This window comes from Pithys albifrons, chromosome 6, assembly GCF_047495875.1.
Source record: "Pithys albifrons albifrons isolate INPA30051 chromosome 6, PitAlb_v1, whole genome shotgun sequence".
NCBI lineage: Eukaryota > Metazoa > Chordata > Aves > Passeriformes > Thamnophilidae > Pithys > Pithys albifrons.
Genome location: NC_092463.1, coordinates 3,033,789 through 3,048,770, shown reverse-complemented (window position 1 = coordinate 3,048,770; position 14,982 = coordinate 3,033,789). Strand labels below are relative to the sequence as shown.

At 52.0% G+C, this 14,982-nt stretch overlaps 1 protein-coding gene across 2 annotated transcripts in view; it reads left to right on the top strand.

Moving 5' to 3' along the window:
• The first annotated feature begins 8,693 nt into the window (after positions 1–8,693).
• The window catches only part of DDHD1 (DDHD domain containing 1), a 71,365-nt gene continuing 65,076 nt past the window's right edge, over positions 8,694–14,982 (top strand). Inside the window, exon 1 of one of the 2 annotated variants that reach the window (XM_071557235.1) lies at positions 8,694–9,432. In XM_071557235.1, the coding sequence (XP_071413336.1) occupies positions 8,784–9,432 (649 nt within the window). In that variant the 5' untranslated portion in view covers positions 8,694–8,783. The remainder of the gene's footprint in view (positions 9,433–14,982) is intronic. The other variant, XM_071557236.1, reaches the window with a different exon arrangement.

Here is a 14,982-nt window from a genome sequence, read left to right as displayed (position 1 = left end):
GGGGGGAAAAAAACCAACAAACAAAAAAAAAAGCAGAAGTGTTTGATAAATATTTCCTGCCTGTATTTGGGACAAAGTTAAATGTCATTTCCAGAGTGCCATTTCCATGTTATATAATGATGATGAAACACTTCCCATCCAAGCAACTTAAAAAAAGAACATCAAAAGAACAACTAACATTTTAAAACCAGCAGGTCTAGAGGACGTGTGTGTCATCTTTTGAAGAGCTGGTTCTTCAGATGGCTGTTCTCACACAAGGTGGGAATGTGAGAGTTTATAAACAGCCCAGGAGACCATTTCTAAGAAGAAAAACAGCGTTGTGTCAATATTTGAAGAGCATGACTAAGGTAAGTCCCTGTAATTTCAGGCTGGCGAGTCCAACTTCGCTCCTGACCTGGGTATAATGAAGTGGTTTGTACCAGTTAATAGGGAGATGGAGAGTGGGGATGTAGTGGAACAGCAATCACCAGTTTTTGTGGGAAATGGTTCCTGTCCAAGAGCAAACTTCATCTTGTTCTTTAATAAAATCCCAGGTCCAGCTGATAGCAGGAAGGGTGTTGACTCAGTGCTGCACAGTACAAAAATATAGACACAAAATCAATATGGGTGCATAACAAATGGTTTAAAAATAGCTAATGGAAAGATCTTAAAATGGCTTTGTAATAAAGGATTCATCAATGGGTAAAGGCTGTTGCTAATGGACTCTTGCAAGCACTTGCACTTGTGCTATTCATGGTGCTTTATAAGGGAACTGCAAGAAAATACAAGATGATCACATCATTTGTAAACTGGGAGTAGTTTCATTACTTAAAATTGTACTGATGGAAGTAGCTTGTCTTGTAAACAGAGACTGATGGGATGAGGATAATCAGGAGAACTTGGTAGCATGAGTTTAAAGTCACAGAATCCTTATATATTGATATATTTACTTTTGTGGTACCTTTTCCTCTTGGACAAAGGAAGATCCTTGGGAGCCTCCTTATCTCCTTCCCAGTAAGTTCCCAAACACATTTACACTGCAGAAAGGAAATATGGATACATAGATAGAAAAGTAGATAGATAGACATAGATATAGGTATAAAGATAGCTATAGATATGTGGAAGTCTTCTTTGAAGGTCTCATGATAGAAGGATCACTGTCCCTGCCACTCTTAGTTGTAGAATAGAATATCCTGAGTTGGAAGGGACCCACCAGGATCTGTATGGAAAATCACAGTGTTACATAAATAACATTTCAAAATAAAGGTAACTTTGCTTTAAAACTTCCACATTTGTTCCACTCTAAGGAAGCTTTCCTTCTCTGAAGGTAAATCAAGGTTATAGTTTTGGTCTTATTTTTCATTTCTTGTAACCCTGTGCTGATGGAACTGGAGTCCTGTCATGTCAGGAAGTTTCCAGCTGCTCCACATCTGTGAGCCCAGAGCTGCTAACACTAAAAAGGGAGAAATACTCCATTTTTGAGCTCAAATGAGAGAGTTCTGGGCTCACAACTTCACTCATACCAGTCCATCCCAGCAAAGACCTCACAAAATCAAAATGAAAGCCATGGGAACTCCTCCAGGAGAGGCTCCAGGTTCTGGGGTTCCCTTCAATTTGCTTTCAATAAACCAGTTTTCAGGCAATGTGTCTCTGTAGGTCTCCAAGGCAGCTATGATGAAGAACAGTCACATCACAACCCTGTCCTGAGGTTCAGCTTCATCAGGAGGAGGAGGAGGAGGAGGAGGAGGAGGAGGAGGAGGAACCAGTACTGCTCAGTCTTTCTACCAATTGTCCACAGAGAGACTGTGCCCAGTGACTGTAGCATCTGCATCTTGGAGAGCAGACTTGTGCCCCCAGAACTGTTCATCAAAAATAAATCAAATCATCACTGGTGGCAGCTCAAGTAAGTGCACGGTTGTTCAGCCTGGAGAAGAGGAGGGTCCAGGGTGACCTGAGAGCCCCTTCCAGTGCCAAAAGAGGCTCCAAGAGAGGTGAAGAGGGACTTGGGACAAGGCATGGAGGGACAGGACAAGAGGGAATGGCCTCCTACTGCCCAAGGACAGAGTTAGATTGGATATAGGGAAGGAATTCTTGACTGTGAGGGTGGGCAGGCCCTGGCACAGGTTTCCCAGAGAAGCTGTGGCTGCCCCATCCCTGGGAGTGTCCCAGGCCAGGCTGGACAGGGCTTGGAGCAACCTGGGCTGGTGGGAGGTGTCCCTGCCCATGGCACGGGGTGTAACTAAATAGTCTTTAAGCTCTCTTCCAACCCAAACCATTCTGTGATTCCATAATCTGAAAGAATATATAAAATAAGTAAAGAAAACATTTGAAGTGCCCCTTGTTCATTTGGACAATCCTCCCTTGATCTCAGACAAGGAGCAAAAGGAGAGAGAATGTGAGTAGGATGACATGAAGCATGAAACACTTGATGAAGGAAAAGATGGTGAAATTCCACTGGCTTTGATGGTAATGGGGACAAAAAGTGAGAATCCTAAAATCTGTGTCTACAAAGCAATCTACAAGATAACATTCCATTTTTCTTCCCCACTGTGGAGAAAAATCTGGGACAAGGCTTCAGGATGAGATTACCTTGTGCAGTTCATTAGAAATGCAAAAGATGAGTTAAACAAACAGATCATATCCCTTTTGGTAGAGCAATGGGACCAAACACCCCAGCACAGCCTCTTCCCTGACTTCTTGCTTGCTCCTTGTCTACCTCCTCTCTTTTTCCTCTCTTTATCCATCTGAAAAGACAGAATAAACATGCACAAAGCTCCTGTGGCTGAATTAACAAGGTTCTTGGAGCTTTTAGGTTTGCAGAGTGCTGCTGGTGCAGCCAAGGATCCATGTGCAGGCTTTCAGCAGGATTTAATGACTCAGGGAAACACCACGCCAAGCAGTGAACATTTTTAAAAGCTTCACCTTCCCTTCCAGCCTGAACTCAATCTGGCCTCTCTCTGGGTTTTACCACAGTCCATTAACAGGATTCCCTGACTGAAAGCAGACACAGGAGGCAGGGCAGAGGCCTATTTTTGGACATCCAACAATGTGCAATGCACAGAAGTCCCCTTGTCACTGCAGACTGGAGGATGGAGACAGGCAGAAGGGGGAATCAGGGAACACATGCTCTGTATCCTGTTTTTTTCCCCACAGCTCACAGTGGGGCTTTTGCTGTAAATACAGAAGGAGAATCACACACACAGACATTTAGGGGTGGTGACACATGAATGTGTAGGACATTCACACACACACAACATCCACCACAGGCCAGCACAGGCAGTTGGGTGCTTTGAGTAATTCACAGGCAGGAGTGGCATCCAGTCCCTCCCCTTCCTCTGTCCATACCTTAGGAAAATGTGTGTGGGTGTGGATGTGAAAGTGGGATTGGGGGTACAATCATCACACAGCCACAGCCCCCCATCAGGATGTTGGTCACAACAACCCCGTGCAGTGCTCAGGGCTGGGGGCAGAGCACCTGGAGAGCTGCCCAGTGGGAAAGGACCCTGGGGGTGCTGTGACAGCAGCTGGACATGAGCCCAGGTGTGCCCAGGTGGACAAGAAGGCCAATGGCATATGACCTGTACCAGCAATAGTGTGGCAGCAGGACCAGGGCAGTGACTGTCCCCCTGTGCTGGGCACTGGTCAGGGCACATCTCAAATTCTGATTTCAGTTTTGGGCCCCTCAGTACAAGGAAACCATTGAGAGACTGGAGCATGTCCAGAGAAAGGAATAGAGCTGGGAAAGGGGCTGGAGCAGCAGGAGCAGCTGAGGTAGCTGGGGTTCTCAGCCTGGAGAAAAGGAGGCTCAGGGGGGTCCTTCTGGCTCTGCAATCCCTGCCAGGAGGGGAGAGCTGAGGGATTGGGGGGGGGGGTGTCAGAATCTTATCCAAGACAACTAGTGACAAGAGGAAACGGGGAGATTGAGGTTGAGATTGGACATCAGGAAGAATTTTTTCCTGGAAAGGGATTGGACTGCTCAGTTTGGTGGTGGAGTCCCCACCCCTGGAGGTGTTGAAGAATCAACTGGCCATGGCACTCAGTGCTCTGAGCTGGGTGCCAAGGTGGGCATCGGGCACAGGTTGGACTTGATTATCTCAGAGTTCTTTTCCAACCTCAGTGACTCTGTGATTCTGCAGGATTGACATGGCTGGTGGCCACAGACCCACCAGCTGTGATGTGTATGTGAGAAAGGCACAGGGACATGGTCCACAGAGGAGTAACAGAGGTGCAGGTATCAGCTCCCTCACCCGTCCAGGTGTTCCTGAGATAGGAGGATCACTCATCCCTCTCACTGCCTCCTTCCTCCTGGGCATGTTGCAAAAAGGGGAGGGTTGTCTCACAAACAGATGAACCCACCCCAGTAAGCCAGGGTGTGTTTCTGGGAGTCTCCTGCCCACACTATGAGAAAGGATGCTGGGGAGAAACTGGCACCGTGGAGGTGATCCATCACTGCCCCTCACTTGGCTGGAAGGTGTGTGTTGGGACAGGGAGCTGTCCCACACAGGTGTAAAATCTGGACACCGTCCCTCATCCTTGTTCCTGCTGCAGCCTGCCAGGTGTTTTATCACAGATAGGCATTTCAACACCCTCTCCTGTTGACTTAAGAGGGTGTGTATTGGAGGTGGAAATTACTTTCTGTCTCTCTCACATGCAAACAAGTGCAGGTGAAGCCCAACTCCTCTGATTTTGGGGTGCATAGCTGGTACTTGGAGGAGTGGTGTTTCTCTTGTACAAGGGTGACTCCAGGTTGTTGAGCCCGTGTTAGTGTGCAGAGTGTGTGTTTGGGGTATGCCAGTCTCACACAGCCTCCTACACAACAGAGAAGTGCCTGACTGAAGGGAAAAGGAGGGTCACACCAGTGAGCAGAGATCAAACCTGACCAGGTGTTCAGCCCGGAGAGGACATTTCATCCAAAGTGTCACCTTGTGCATGACTATCCCTCCCTACAACCCGTGGGGTTTCCTTGGTGTGAAGTGTAGAGGTGCACACAGGAGGGATCCCTGTTGAACTCTGGTAGTCACAGGGTGTGACACCCCTACAAAGCAGCAGGGTGAGTGCTGGGGGTGTCAGGTACTCCCAAGACAGCAGGGTGAGTGCTGGGGATGTCAGGTACCCCCCAAGACAGCAGGGTGAGTGCTGGACATACCAGCAACCCCCCAAAAGGCATCAAAATGGGTACTGGGGATGTGAGGTGATCCCTACAAAGCAGCAGGATGAGTGCTGGGGGTGTCAGGAACCTTCTCAAAGGCAGCAGGAAGTTTTGGGGGGTCTCACACACAGACACCAATCCCCACAGGGCTGCAGGATGCACACACTCTCACACACACACAAGGGTGCAAGATGGGCTTTAAGAGCATCTGTCACCCATATGGGGACACAGTTCATGTCTTGGGGTTGATGGCCACACTCAGAAGAGGGTTGCTTCAGGAGCCATAAACACACCAAGCTGGGGTTTGTGTTTTAGGGGTGCCCATCACACTCACACTGGGCTGCAGGGTGTGTTTCAAGGGACCTTGTCCACCTGTGAGGCTGCAGGTTGTGCTTCAACATGTCTGGGTGTCACCCTCACAGAGGGCTACAGGCCATGTTGGTGACCATCATAATGACCATGAGGCAGCAGGGTGGGATTTAGGGGTCTTGCCCACACAGGCTGTAGTTCAAGGTGCCTGTCATTCATGGAGCCAAGGGATATGCCTGTCTCACACACCCCTCTACACAACTGGGAAATGCATGGCTGAAGGAAAAGAGATGTCACACCTTCTCCCTGCTCAGTTGTTGGGGTGTTGAGCTGGAGTCTCACACAAGCCGAGTGTGATTGGGGGTGTCACACACAGAACTAGGGGGCTTTTTATTGGAATTGAGGGTGTCTCACACACACACAGCTGCAGGCTGTGCCTGAGGGTGTCACACACACACAGACAGACAGGGTCACAGGCTGTGCCTGAGGGTGTCACACACACATACACAGGGTCACAGGCTGTGCCTGAGGGTGTCACACACACAGACAGGGTCACAGGCTGTGCCTGAGGGTGTCACACACACACACAGACAGGGTCACAGGCTGTGCCTGAGGGTGTCACACACACACACATACACAGGGTCACAGGCTGTGCCTGAGAGTGTCACACACACACAGACAGACAGGGTCACAGGCTGTGCCTGAGGGTGTCACACACATAAACAGAGTCACAGGCTGTGCCTGAGGGTGTCACACACATAGACAGGGTCACAGGCTGTGCCTGAGGGTGTCACACACACAGACAGGGTCACAGGCTGTGCCTGAGAGTGTCACACACACATAAACAGAGTCACAGGCTGTGCCTGAGGGTGTCACACACATAGACAGGGTCACAGGCTGTGCCTGAGGGTGTCACACACACAGACAGGGTCACAGGCTGTGCCTGAGAGTGTCACACACACATAAACAGAGTCACAGGCTGTGCCTGAGGGTGTCACACACATAAACAGAGTCACAGGCTGTGCCTGAGGGTGTCACACACATAGACAGGGTCACAGGCTGTGCCTGAGGGTGTCACACACACAGACAGGGTCACAGGCTGTGCCTGAGAGTGTCACACACACATAAACAGAGTCACAGGCTGTGCCTGAGGGTGTCACACACATAAACAGAGTCACAGGCTGTGCCTGAGGGTGTCACACACATAGACAGGGTCACAGGCTGTGCCTGAGGGTGTCACACACACAGACAGGGTCACAGGCTGTGCCTGAGGATGTCACGTCACACACACACAGACAGGGTCACAGGCTGTGCCTGAGGGTGTCACACACATAGACAGGGTCGCAGGCTGTGCCTGAGGGTGTCACACACACAGACAGGGTCACAGGCTGTGCCTGAGGGTGTCACACACACACAGACAGGGTCGCAGGCTGTGCCTGAGGGTGTCACACACACAAAGACAGTTACAATCCATGCCTAAGGGTGTCACACATACAGACAGGGTTTCACACAGTGTCTCTGGGTGTCACAAACATACAGGGTCACAGGCTGTGCCAGGGTCTCACACAGTGTTACGGTCTGTGTCACACACACAGTTACACGCTGTGTCTGCGGGTGTCACACGCATAGCATTACAGCAATATAAGAAAGATATTAAGGTCTTAGAGAGAATCCAAATGAGACAAGGAAGATGGGGAAGGGCCCTGAGGGGAAGCGTGTGAGGAGAGCTGAGGGCACTTGGTATGTTTAGCCTGGAGGAGACCAAGGGGAGACCTCACTGCAGACAACTTCCTGGGGAGAGGCAGGCACTGATCTCTGCTCTGTGGGGACCAGGGAATGGCCTGAAGTTGCATCAGGGGGGTTTAGGTTGGGTCAGGAAGAGGTTCTTGCCCCAGAGGGTGGTGGGCACTGAACAGGCTCCCCTGGGCAGTGGTCACAGCATCAAGGCTGCCAGAGCTCAAGGAACTTTTGGGTGATCCTCTCAGACACAGGGTGTGACTCTTGGGGCTGTCCTGTGCAGAGCCAGGAGTTGGACTCCATAATCCTTGTGGGTCCTTTCCATGTCAACATAACCTATTCTGTTGTTGTCACACACACGCAGACAGTGGTACGATCTGAGTGTGTCCTTCACACACACACACAGAGCTTTACACCCTGTCTGAGCACATCTCACACACAGCGTTACTGGCTGTGTCTGAGTGTCACACACATGCAGGGTGACATTCTGTGTCACACACGTGCAGGGTGACATTATCAGTGTCACACACGTGCAGGGTGACATTCTCAGTGTCACACACGTGCAGGGTGACAAACTCAGTGTCACACACACACAGGATGACATACTTGGTGTCACACGTGCAGGGTGACAAACCTCAGTGTTACACACGCACAGGATGACATACTTGGTGTCACACACACGCAGAGTGACAAATTCAGTGCCAAACACATACTGGGTTACAAACTGTGTCACACACACACACAGGGTGACAAACTTGTGTCACACACACGTAGGGTGACAAACTCGGTGTCACACACATGCAGGATGACATACTGGGTGTCACACACACGCAGGATTACAAACTTGGTGTCACACACACGCAGGGTGACATTCTCAGTGTCACACACACGCAGGGTGACACACTCGGTGTCACACACAGACATCGGGTCACACTGCTGTGCCAGAGCGCCACACACGCCGCCTCCCACCCCGCCATGCTCTGTGACCCCTCCGCTCCGTCCCCTCCGCCGCCGCTCCCGCCCCGCCCGCGTCGCGCCGCCCGTGACGATGCAGCGCCTCTCCTCGCCCGCCCGCCCGCAGGCGGCTGCGGCAGCGGCAGCGGCAGCGGGGCCGGGAGCGCAGCGGGGCTGGGCGAGCACAGCCGGGCGGGCGGAACCGGGAGCGCAGCCGGAGCTGGGCGGGCACAGCCAGGCGGGCGGAGCGGAGCGGAACCGGGAGCGCAGCGGGGCTGGGCGAGCACAGCCGGGCGGGCGGAACCGGGAGCGCAGCGGGGCTGGGCGGGCACAGCCGGGCGGGCGGAGCGGGGTCGGGAGCGCAGCGGGGCTGGGCGGGCACAGCCGGGCGGGCGGAGTGGAGCGGGGTCGGGAGCGCAGCGGGGCTGGGCGGGCACAGCCGGGCGGGCGGAGCGGGGCCGGGAGCGCAGCTGGGGTTGGGCGGGCACAGCCGGGCGGGCGGAGCGGGGCCGGGAGCGCAGCTGGGGTTGGGCGGGCACAGCCGGGCGGGCGGAGCGGAGCGGGGCCGGCAGCGCAGCCGGGCTGGGCGGAGCGGCCGGCGCGGGGGCGGGCGGGGCGAGGCTCGGCGGCCCCGCCGGGCAGGGCGCGCTGCGGCATGGATTACCCCGAGCCCGGCTCGCCCCAGGGCGGTTGGGACCTGCCCGGCTCCGCCAGCGGCTACGAGGAGGAAGCGGCGGAGCAGCAGCAGCAGCAGGAGGAGGCGGCTGCCCGCGCCCGCCCGCCCCGCCGGCCGCAGCCGCCGCTCCGCGCCGCGCTCTCCACCTCCTCCTCCGAGGGCGACCCCGAGTCGGCGGTGCCGCCGCGGCAGCGCAGCCTCAGCGACGAGGCCACCGGCGGCGACTTCGACTCGGCCGAGTCCGGCGCGTCGCTGCGGTACTCGACGGGCACCGGCGGCGAGGGCAGCGAGGGCGAGGGCGCGGCGCTGGGCAGCAGCGACAGCGGCGGCAGCGGCTTCTCGCTGGCGGCCACCGCGCTGCCCGAGAGGCGGCGGCCGGGCGGCGGCCGGCCCCGCTATGAGGTGGTGCGGGAGCTCGGCGCCGAGGAGGTGCGCTGGTTCTACCGGGAGGACCGCAAGACCTGGAAGCCCTTCATCGGGTACGACTCGCTGCGGATCGAGCTGGCGTTCCGCGCCCTGGGCAGCGGCGGCGGCGGGGAGGCGGCGGCCGTGGAGCCGGTGTGCGTGCGGAGCGGGCTCTACGAGGTGGATGTGGCCAGCGCCGAGAGTTACCCCGTCTATTGGAACCGTGAGTCCCCAACGGGGATGCCGAGGGATCCCGGGGGGTGGCCGGGCTGTCCCTCGCTCTCTACGAGGTATGCAGGGGGTCACGGGTGGTGGCCGGGCTGTCCCTCGCTCCCTACGAGGGATGCTGGGGGTCACAGGAGGTGACTCGGCTGTGCCTTGCTCCCTGCGAGGGATGCTGGGCATCCCCCGTGCGCGCAGAGCCGGCACAGGGTGACCCTGCTGTGGGGACACCGCGTGGCTCCTCCTGCCCCTCCGGAGCAACCCCGTAGGGAAAGGGAGATCTGAGCGCTCCCTGTCAAACAGACCCGGCCTGTATGTTCCTGTGTGAGGGGTACAGGACAAAATCCTCCCCAAGGAGAGTGGATGCGACGTACCCACCGCACACGCCTGAGCGAGGAGGGACTGGGAATTCCCCTTCCAAGTCTCAGGGGTGTGATGGGGAGCGAAGGGAACGTGACTCGTTTATCCCAGTCACGTTCATCAGGGAAGCGACGTGGGCATCCCTGAGCATGTACAAGGAAAAGGGCACACTCTACCAGCCTTCCAGCCTTCCCTTCCCCCTGGAAGCTGAGATGTACTGGGTACCCTCCTGCCCCCAATCAAGGGTGTTCTGAGCACTTTAGTCACTTCTAGCTGCAAAGGGAACTGAGCATTTTTGCCTGTCTCACCTCCCTGTGCACTCACACCTGAGGGAGGTGATTTGGGGCATTCACACCTGGCATACAGAGACATGGAAAAGGGAGGTCTGGGTATCCTCTCATTTCTTGGCATGTGTGGAAGAAAATGGGAGGGAAGGTGGCTGAGAACCTTCTTCCCTTCCCTTTTCCTAAGCAAAGTGTGAGAGTGGATGTTCAGCTTCAGCACTCCCCCCCCTTTCCCTTTCTGCTCACTCTCCCTTCAGAAGGAGCAGGGTAGAAACATCAGGTGTTTGTCCCCTGCCTGCCCACCACACACACACTTCTGATCCTTCATCATTTGTGAGGAAGGATGGAAGAAAGGGCTGATACCTGGCTTCACCTCTGTGACCCTGGTCCTCTCCTCTAGGGAAATGCTACTGTGCTTTGTATTTCCTTTGCCATCACCTGTCAGCTGGCAGGGACTGTGAAATGGGATTTCTCCTCCTTTCTGTTGGAGGGGTTGCAACAGGCACCTCACACACACCTGGCCCTTAATTGTTACCCTTCCAATAGAGGGGAATTTGCTTCATGCCCTCAATTTCAAAATGAGGTGGGGATACACCCTCTCCCACCCTTCCCCTTCCATTCATGTGTCCTTTGCTGGAGGAGAGGGGCCCTGGGGCACAGAGATGAAAAAAGAGCAGACACTTCCAGCTCTCTGCCCCTTCCTTCGGTGGAATGTTTCCCAGGATCTCACTGGACAAGTGAGCACCTGCTTTCCTGGAGCTGACAAGCTGTGCCACTGCTCACCCTCTGTCCATGAGGACTTGATTTCCAACTGCCTTCCTTCAAGGACAAGGGGTATGTTATGGAGTAGAGTGAACTGCAGAGTAACTGAGCATGTCCTGCAGTGGGCTTGGGAGAGGGACAAGCAGGTTTCCCTGGTCTCCTCTGCCTATTTTTGAGACTCAGGTGGGAGTCACAGAGGAACAGCAGAAATGTTTCAGAGGTGAAAACCAGGGCTTTTGGTTCATTTCCTTCTTATTTATCAGTGGCTTTACAGGAAGGAGAGCCATAAATGACAATACTGGGTGATACATCTCATTTGTGTGGCCATTTGTCTTTCACATCCCTGCCCCTGCAGACACTGAGCCTGAAGAGTGAGCAGAAGTCTCAGTCCACACATCTTTTGAGTTAGAGGAACCTGGGCACTTTTTGTTCCACTTGAGCAGAAAATGGAGGTGGTTTTCCCCCTGTCACCACCATGAAGCCCCTGCTGTTGGCACTCCATACGTGGTTACTGGGAAGAGAAGATGCAGGTCATCCCAGGGATGAGGAAACTGCTGCCATCCTTGTAGCTGTGCCATGGGGAGAGAGGGGAAGGCATGAGCAGAGCTGTCAGGTGAGGCAGGATTGCTCCTGGTAATGGGAGCAAGAGACTGCACTCGTCAGCAGCTTAAGGGTTTAATTTCTTGACACTGTGCCTTGTCCATTTTGGAAGCTGATTCAGTCTCATTAAGCTTGAGGAGCAGATGTTTCAAATGACAGCATAGGCTGTGCAGAGATGATTTCTGGTGCTTGGAAGGAGACATTCCCAGAGGTTAGTACAGAGGCAGGGGAGAAATAAACTCATGGTCCTGAGCGGACTAATGGCGGGGATGATTTCTAGTCCTCAGAAAGCTGATTAAGGGGAGTGCTCAAGTCTTTTCTTGTTAGCAGGTCCACTCCTTTATAAGTCTAAGATCATCTTTTGGTGTTTCAAGGGTCTTTCATTGACTTGTGGTTTAACTTCACTTTCACCTGCGCATTTCCTTGCCTCTGTTCCCTGTGTCCATGGGTGCTCTTCCCTCCCAGTTGCTGCATCCAGACCTGAGAGAACAGCAGGGGCAGGTCCCAGGGATTCAGCCTCATCTGTGTGTTTGAAGGCCTTGGTGCAGCCATTATTCCCAGATTATTCCCATTGGATAGCGTGTTGCTAATTCTGGACCCAAAGGGGAGCTGCCAGGCTGGTCTGCCTTGGTGTGGGAGGGAGCTGGTGGTGACAAACCAGCTCTTACACCAGCCCATGAGTAAGGCAGGAGAATCCTCCTCTCTGACCACACAGGCATGAAGTACAATGAGCACAACCGACTTAAAATGTGCTGAGGTGCAGGTTGAAGAGGACAGAAACTGCTGGCTGGTTTTGCTGATTCATGGTTCAGTTCAGAGCAAAAGTCAAAAGGTTTTATCTTTGCTATTTTGCTCTTTTTCCTGTATGTGCTGTGCTCCAGGGGAGGCTGCTGTCACAGAGCTACAACACTGAGCAGTTGGTTCCTCAGCTGACAGTTCTCAGCTCTTGGGACATCTTAATGCCAGGGAAATGTTGATTACAGCTGGGCATGTACTGAAATATTTTTTCCCTCCCCATCTTTAAAGCTCACCACAGGATTCATTGGTAACATCAGGAATATCAGCCTGAGGTATAATTTGAGCAGATTAATTACTGAGAATTTAATCCTTACCTTGTGACCTCTGGGAGTTATTTAATTAGTATTGTAGATGCAGCAAAAATGGTGCAAGAGAATGAAAATTATTAGTGCAGGTTTTCAGATGAATGAGTAACTTGGAGCTGGGCTGCTGCTTGTTTTCTGTGGAAATAATGAGTGACATTTTATACAGAGGTCTTCTGTTTAAATCTTAAATTATCCAGCCCTTTTCTGCCCTCCCAGTTCTAGAGGATTTCTTTATAACAATCTTTCTGTAGAGTTACTCAGTCCAGTTTTCAAAGTCCTGAGTCTGTTCAATCCATGGCCTGTGAGTTTCTGGGTGATTCTGCAGTTCCTTGCCTTGTGAGTTTGCTCCATGCAGTTGTTGTCCTGTCTGGTATTTGCCTTTTCCTTCCTTTTTTCCCAAGGTTATGTCGTCAAGTTGTCTGTATTTTGTTCTTGTGGTGTTTTCTAAAAAACACTCACTCTCCAGGTAGTTTTCTTCATCCCAGCGTGTTCCAGGGTCAGGTTGGAGGGGACTTGGAGCAACCTGGGCTTGTTGTGGAAGGTGTCCCTGCCCATGGCAGGGGGTGGAACTGGGTGATCTTTAAGGTCCTTTCCAACCCAAACCATCCTGTGTTTCCCTGATGCACCAGTTTGATTTCTGTGTGTTGGGAACACTCCTCACCTTGGCTGGTGTCTGTTGTGAGACAGTAGATTTTAAACTTGGACTTTTGTAAACCTGTAATGATATGTGGAGAGAAGGAACAACATCATTATGTGTTTCTAAGCCATTTGGGGAGCCTGAGGAGCTTTGTCTTTTAGGGAGGGATAAATAACTTTACTCTCAGACACAGGTGTGGAGGGCTTTGTTTGTTTGTTTGTTTTTAACCCAGATGGTTTTTGTACCTAACAGTTGCCAAAGCCTATTAAGTAAAATACCTCTGTTTGTATTTTAAAAGGAAATTTGTTCCCTGTGACTATCCTTGATGAAGATGTGCTGATATAACTGATAATTTACTGTCCCTAACCTGGATCACCTGTAAACACAGAGTGGACCACTGGGTTTTAATTTTAAGATCTGTCTGCTCAGGCTGGAATGGAGCAGCTTTAAAAATACATTTCAACCACCTTCAAGCTTGGACTGAAAGAAATATCCAAGCCCTGGTATTTTCTTTTATAAGCAGCCTGAGAGCTGCTGTGTAAACTGGGAGAGGGTGGCATTAGCACCTGGCAGAGTGAGATGGGTGCCAGGGCAGTGTCACCTGCCCTCTGAACTGGGAGTCAGGCGAGATTCCTGGGAAGCTTTGGAGCCCAGGAGTGGATGTTGCCACCAGATAGTTACCAAAGGCTCTTTTCTCAGTGGGTTTTGTTTTACCCACGTGCTTGTTTGATGCAGGAGGTGGATGTGAGCAGCAGGGTGGGAGCTCTTTTGTGCCTCAGTCACTGGGGGTTGTTGGGGCTGTGCTGTCAAGACTAAACAATTCATATTTCAGAGTTTCTCTGTGTTGTGCAGGAGCTTTGGGTGCTTCTGCCTTCCTGGCAGCATAAATTTGCATCTTGGCATTTTACAGCTTGACAACCCTAAACCAGACCTGAGGTCCTGCAAGGCCTGGCTGCTTTAATCAGTGTCCCATATTTCTTCTGAGGCTGCAGGTTCAGTCTATGGGTTTGTATCATAAACAGCAGCATGAGGCAGGATGGAAATCAGGATGTTTGAGACTTTCAGTTGTTTTAGTCTGGTCTTACCAGTGGTTTTGGTTGCTTTGCAGCACACTTAGAAGGTCATTTTGGGTGTGTGGGACAGTCTTGGAACCTGGTTATATAATTTTCTCTGTATAAAGGACATTTTGATTGAAGACTGAAGTCCAGAATACTATTTTATTGATTTTTTTATCTCCAGGTGTGTTACTCTTTTACAAATAAAACACTGGTGGTTTCCTTGATAAAAGTGAAGTGTTGCTTTTGCTACTCAAAATCTGTTTTACTTTTTTTCTTCTGTTCTCACTTTTAAAACTAAGCATCTTGTAGCTTAGTTTTGTCCAGCTCCTTCCTTAATGAAAGGCCTGGAAGTGTTGAAGTGTCCAAGGGGTTTGGAGCAACCTGGGTTAGTGGAAGGTGCCCCTGCCCATGGCAGGGGGGTGGAATGAGATGGTTTTTAAGGTCCCTTCCAGCTCAAATCAGTCTGAAATTCTGTGATCTCACACACAGGTGAAACAATTTTCAGAGTTGCAGAGTTTTCCATGCATTAAATTACATTTATTTGTATGTTCTGGTTTGGTCTGTGGTCTCTGGTACCTTCTCTCAGTAGAGAGAACTTGTGACATTTAGGCTGCTTTTAATGGAACAGGGGGAATGTCAGCACTTTGCTTGGATGTGTCTCAGGACAAGTTTCTTCCCTGCCCTCAGCTTTTGTGTCTGTGATTTCCAAGCACTGTTTAAGCAAAATGAATCTCTTGTCTTACTGTT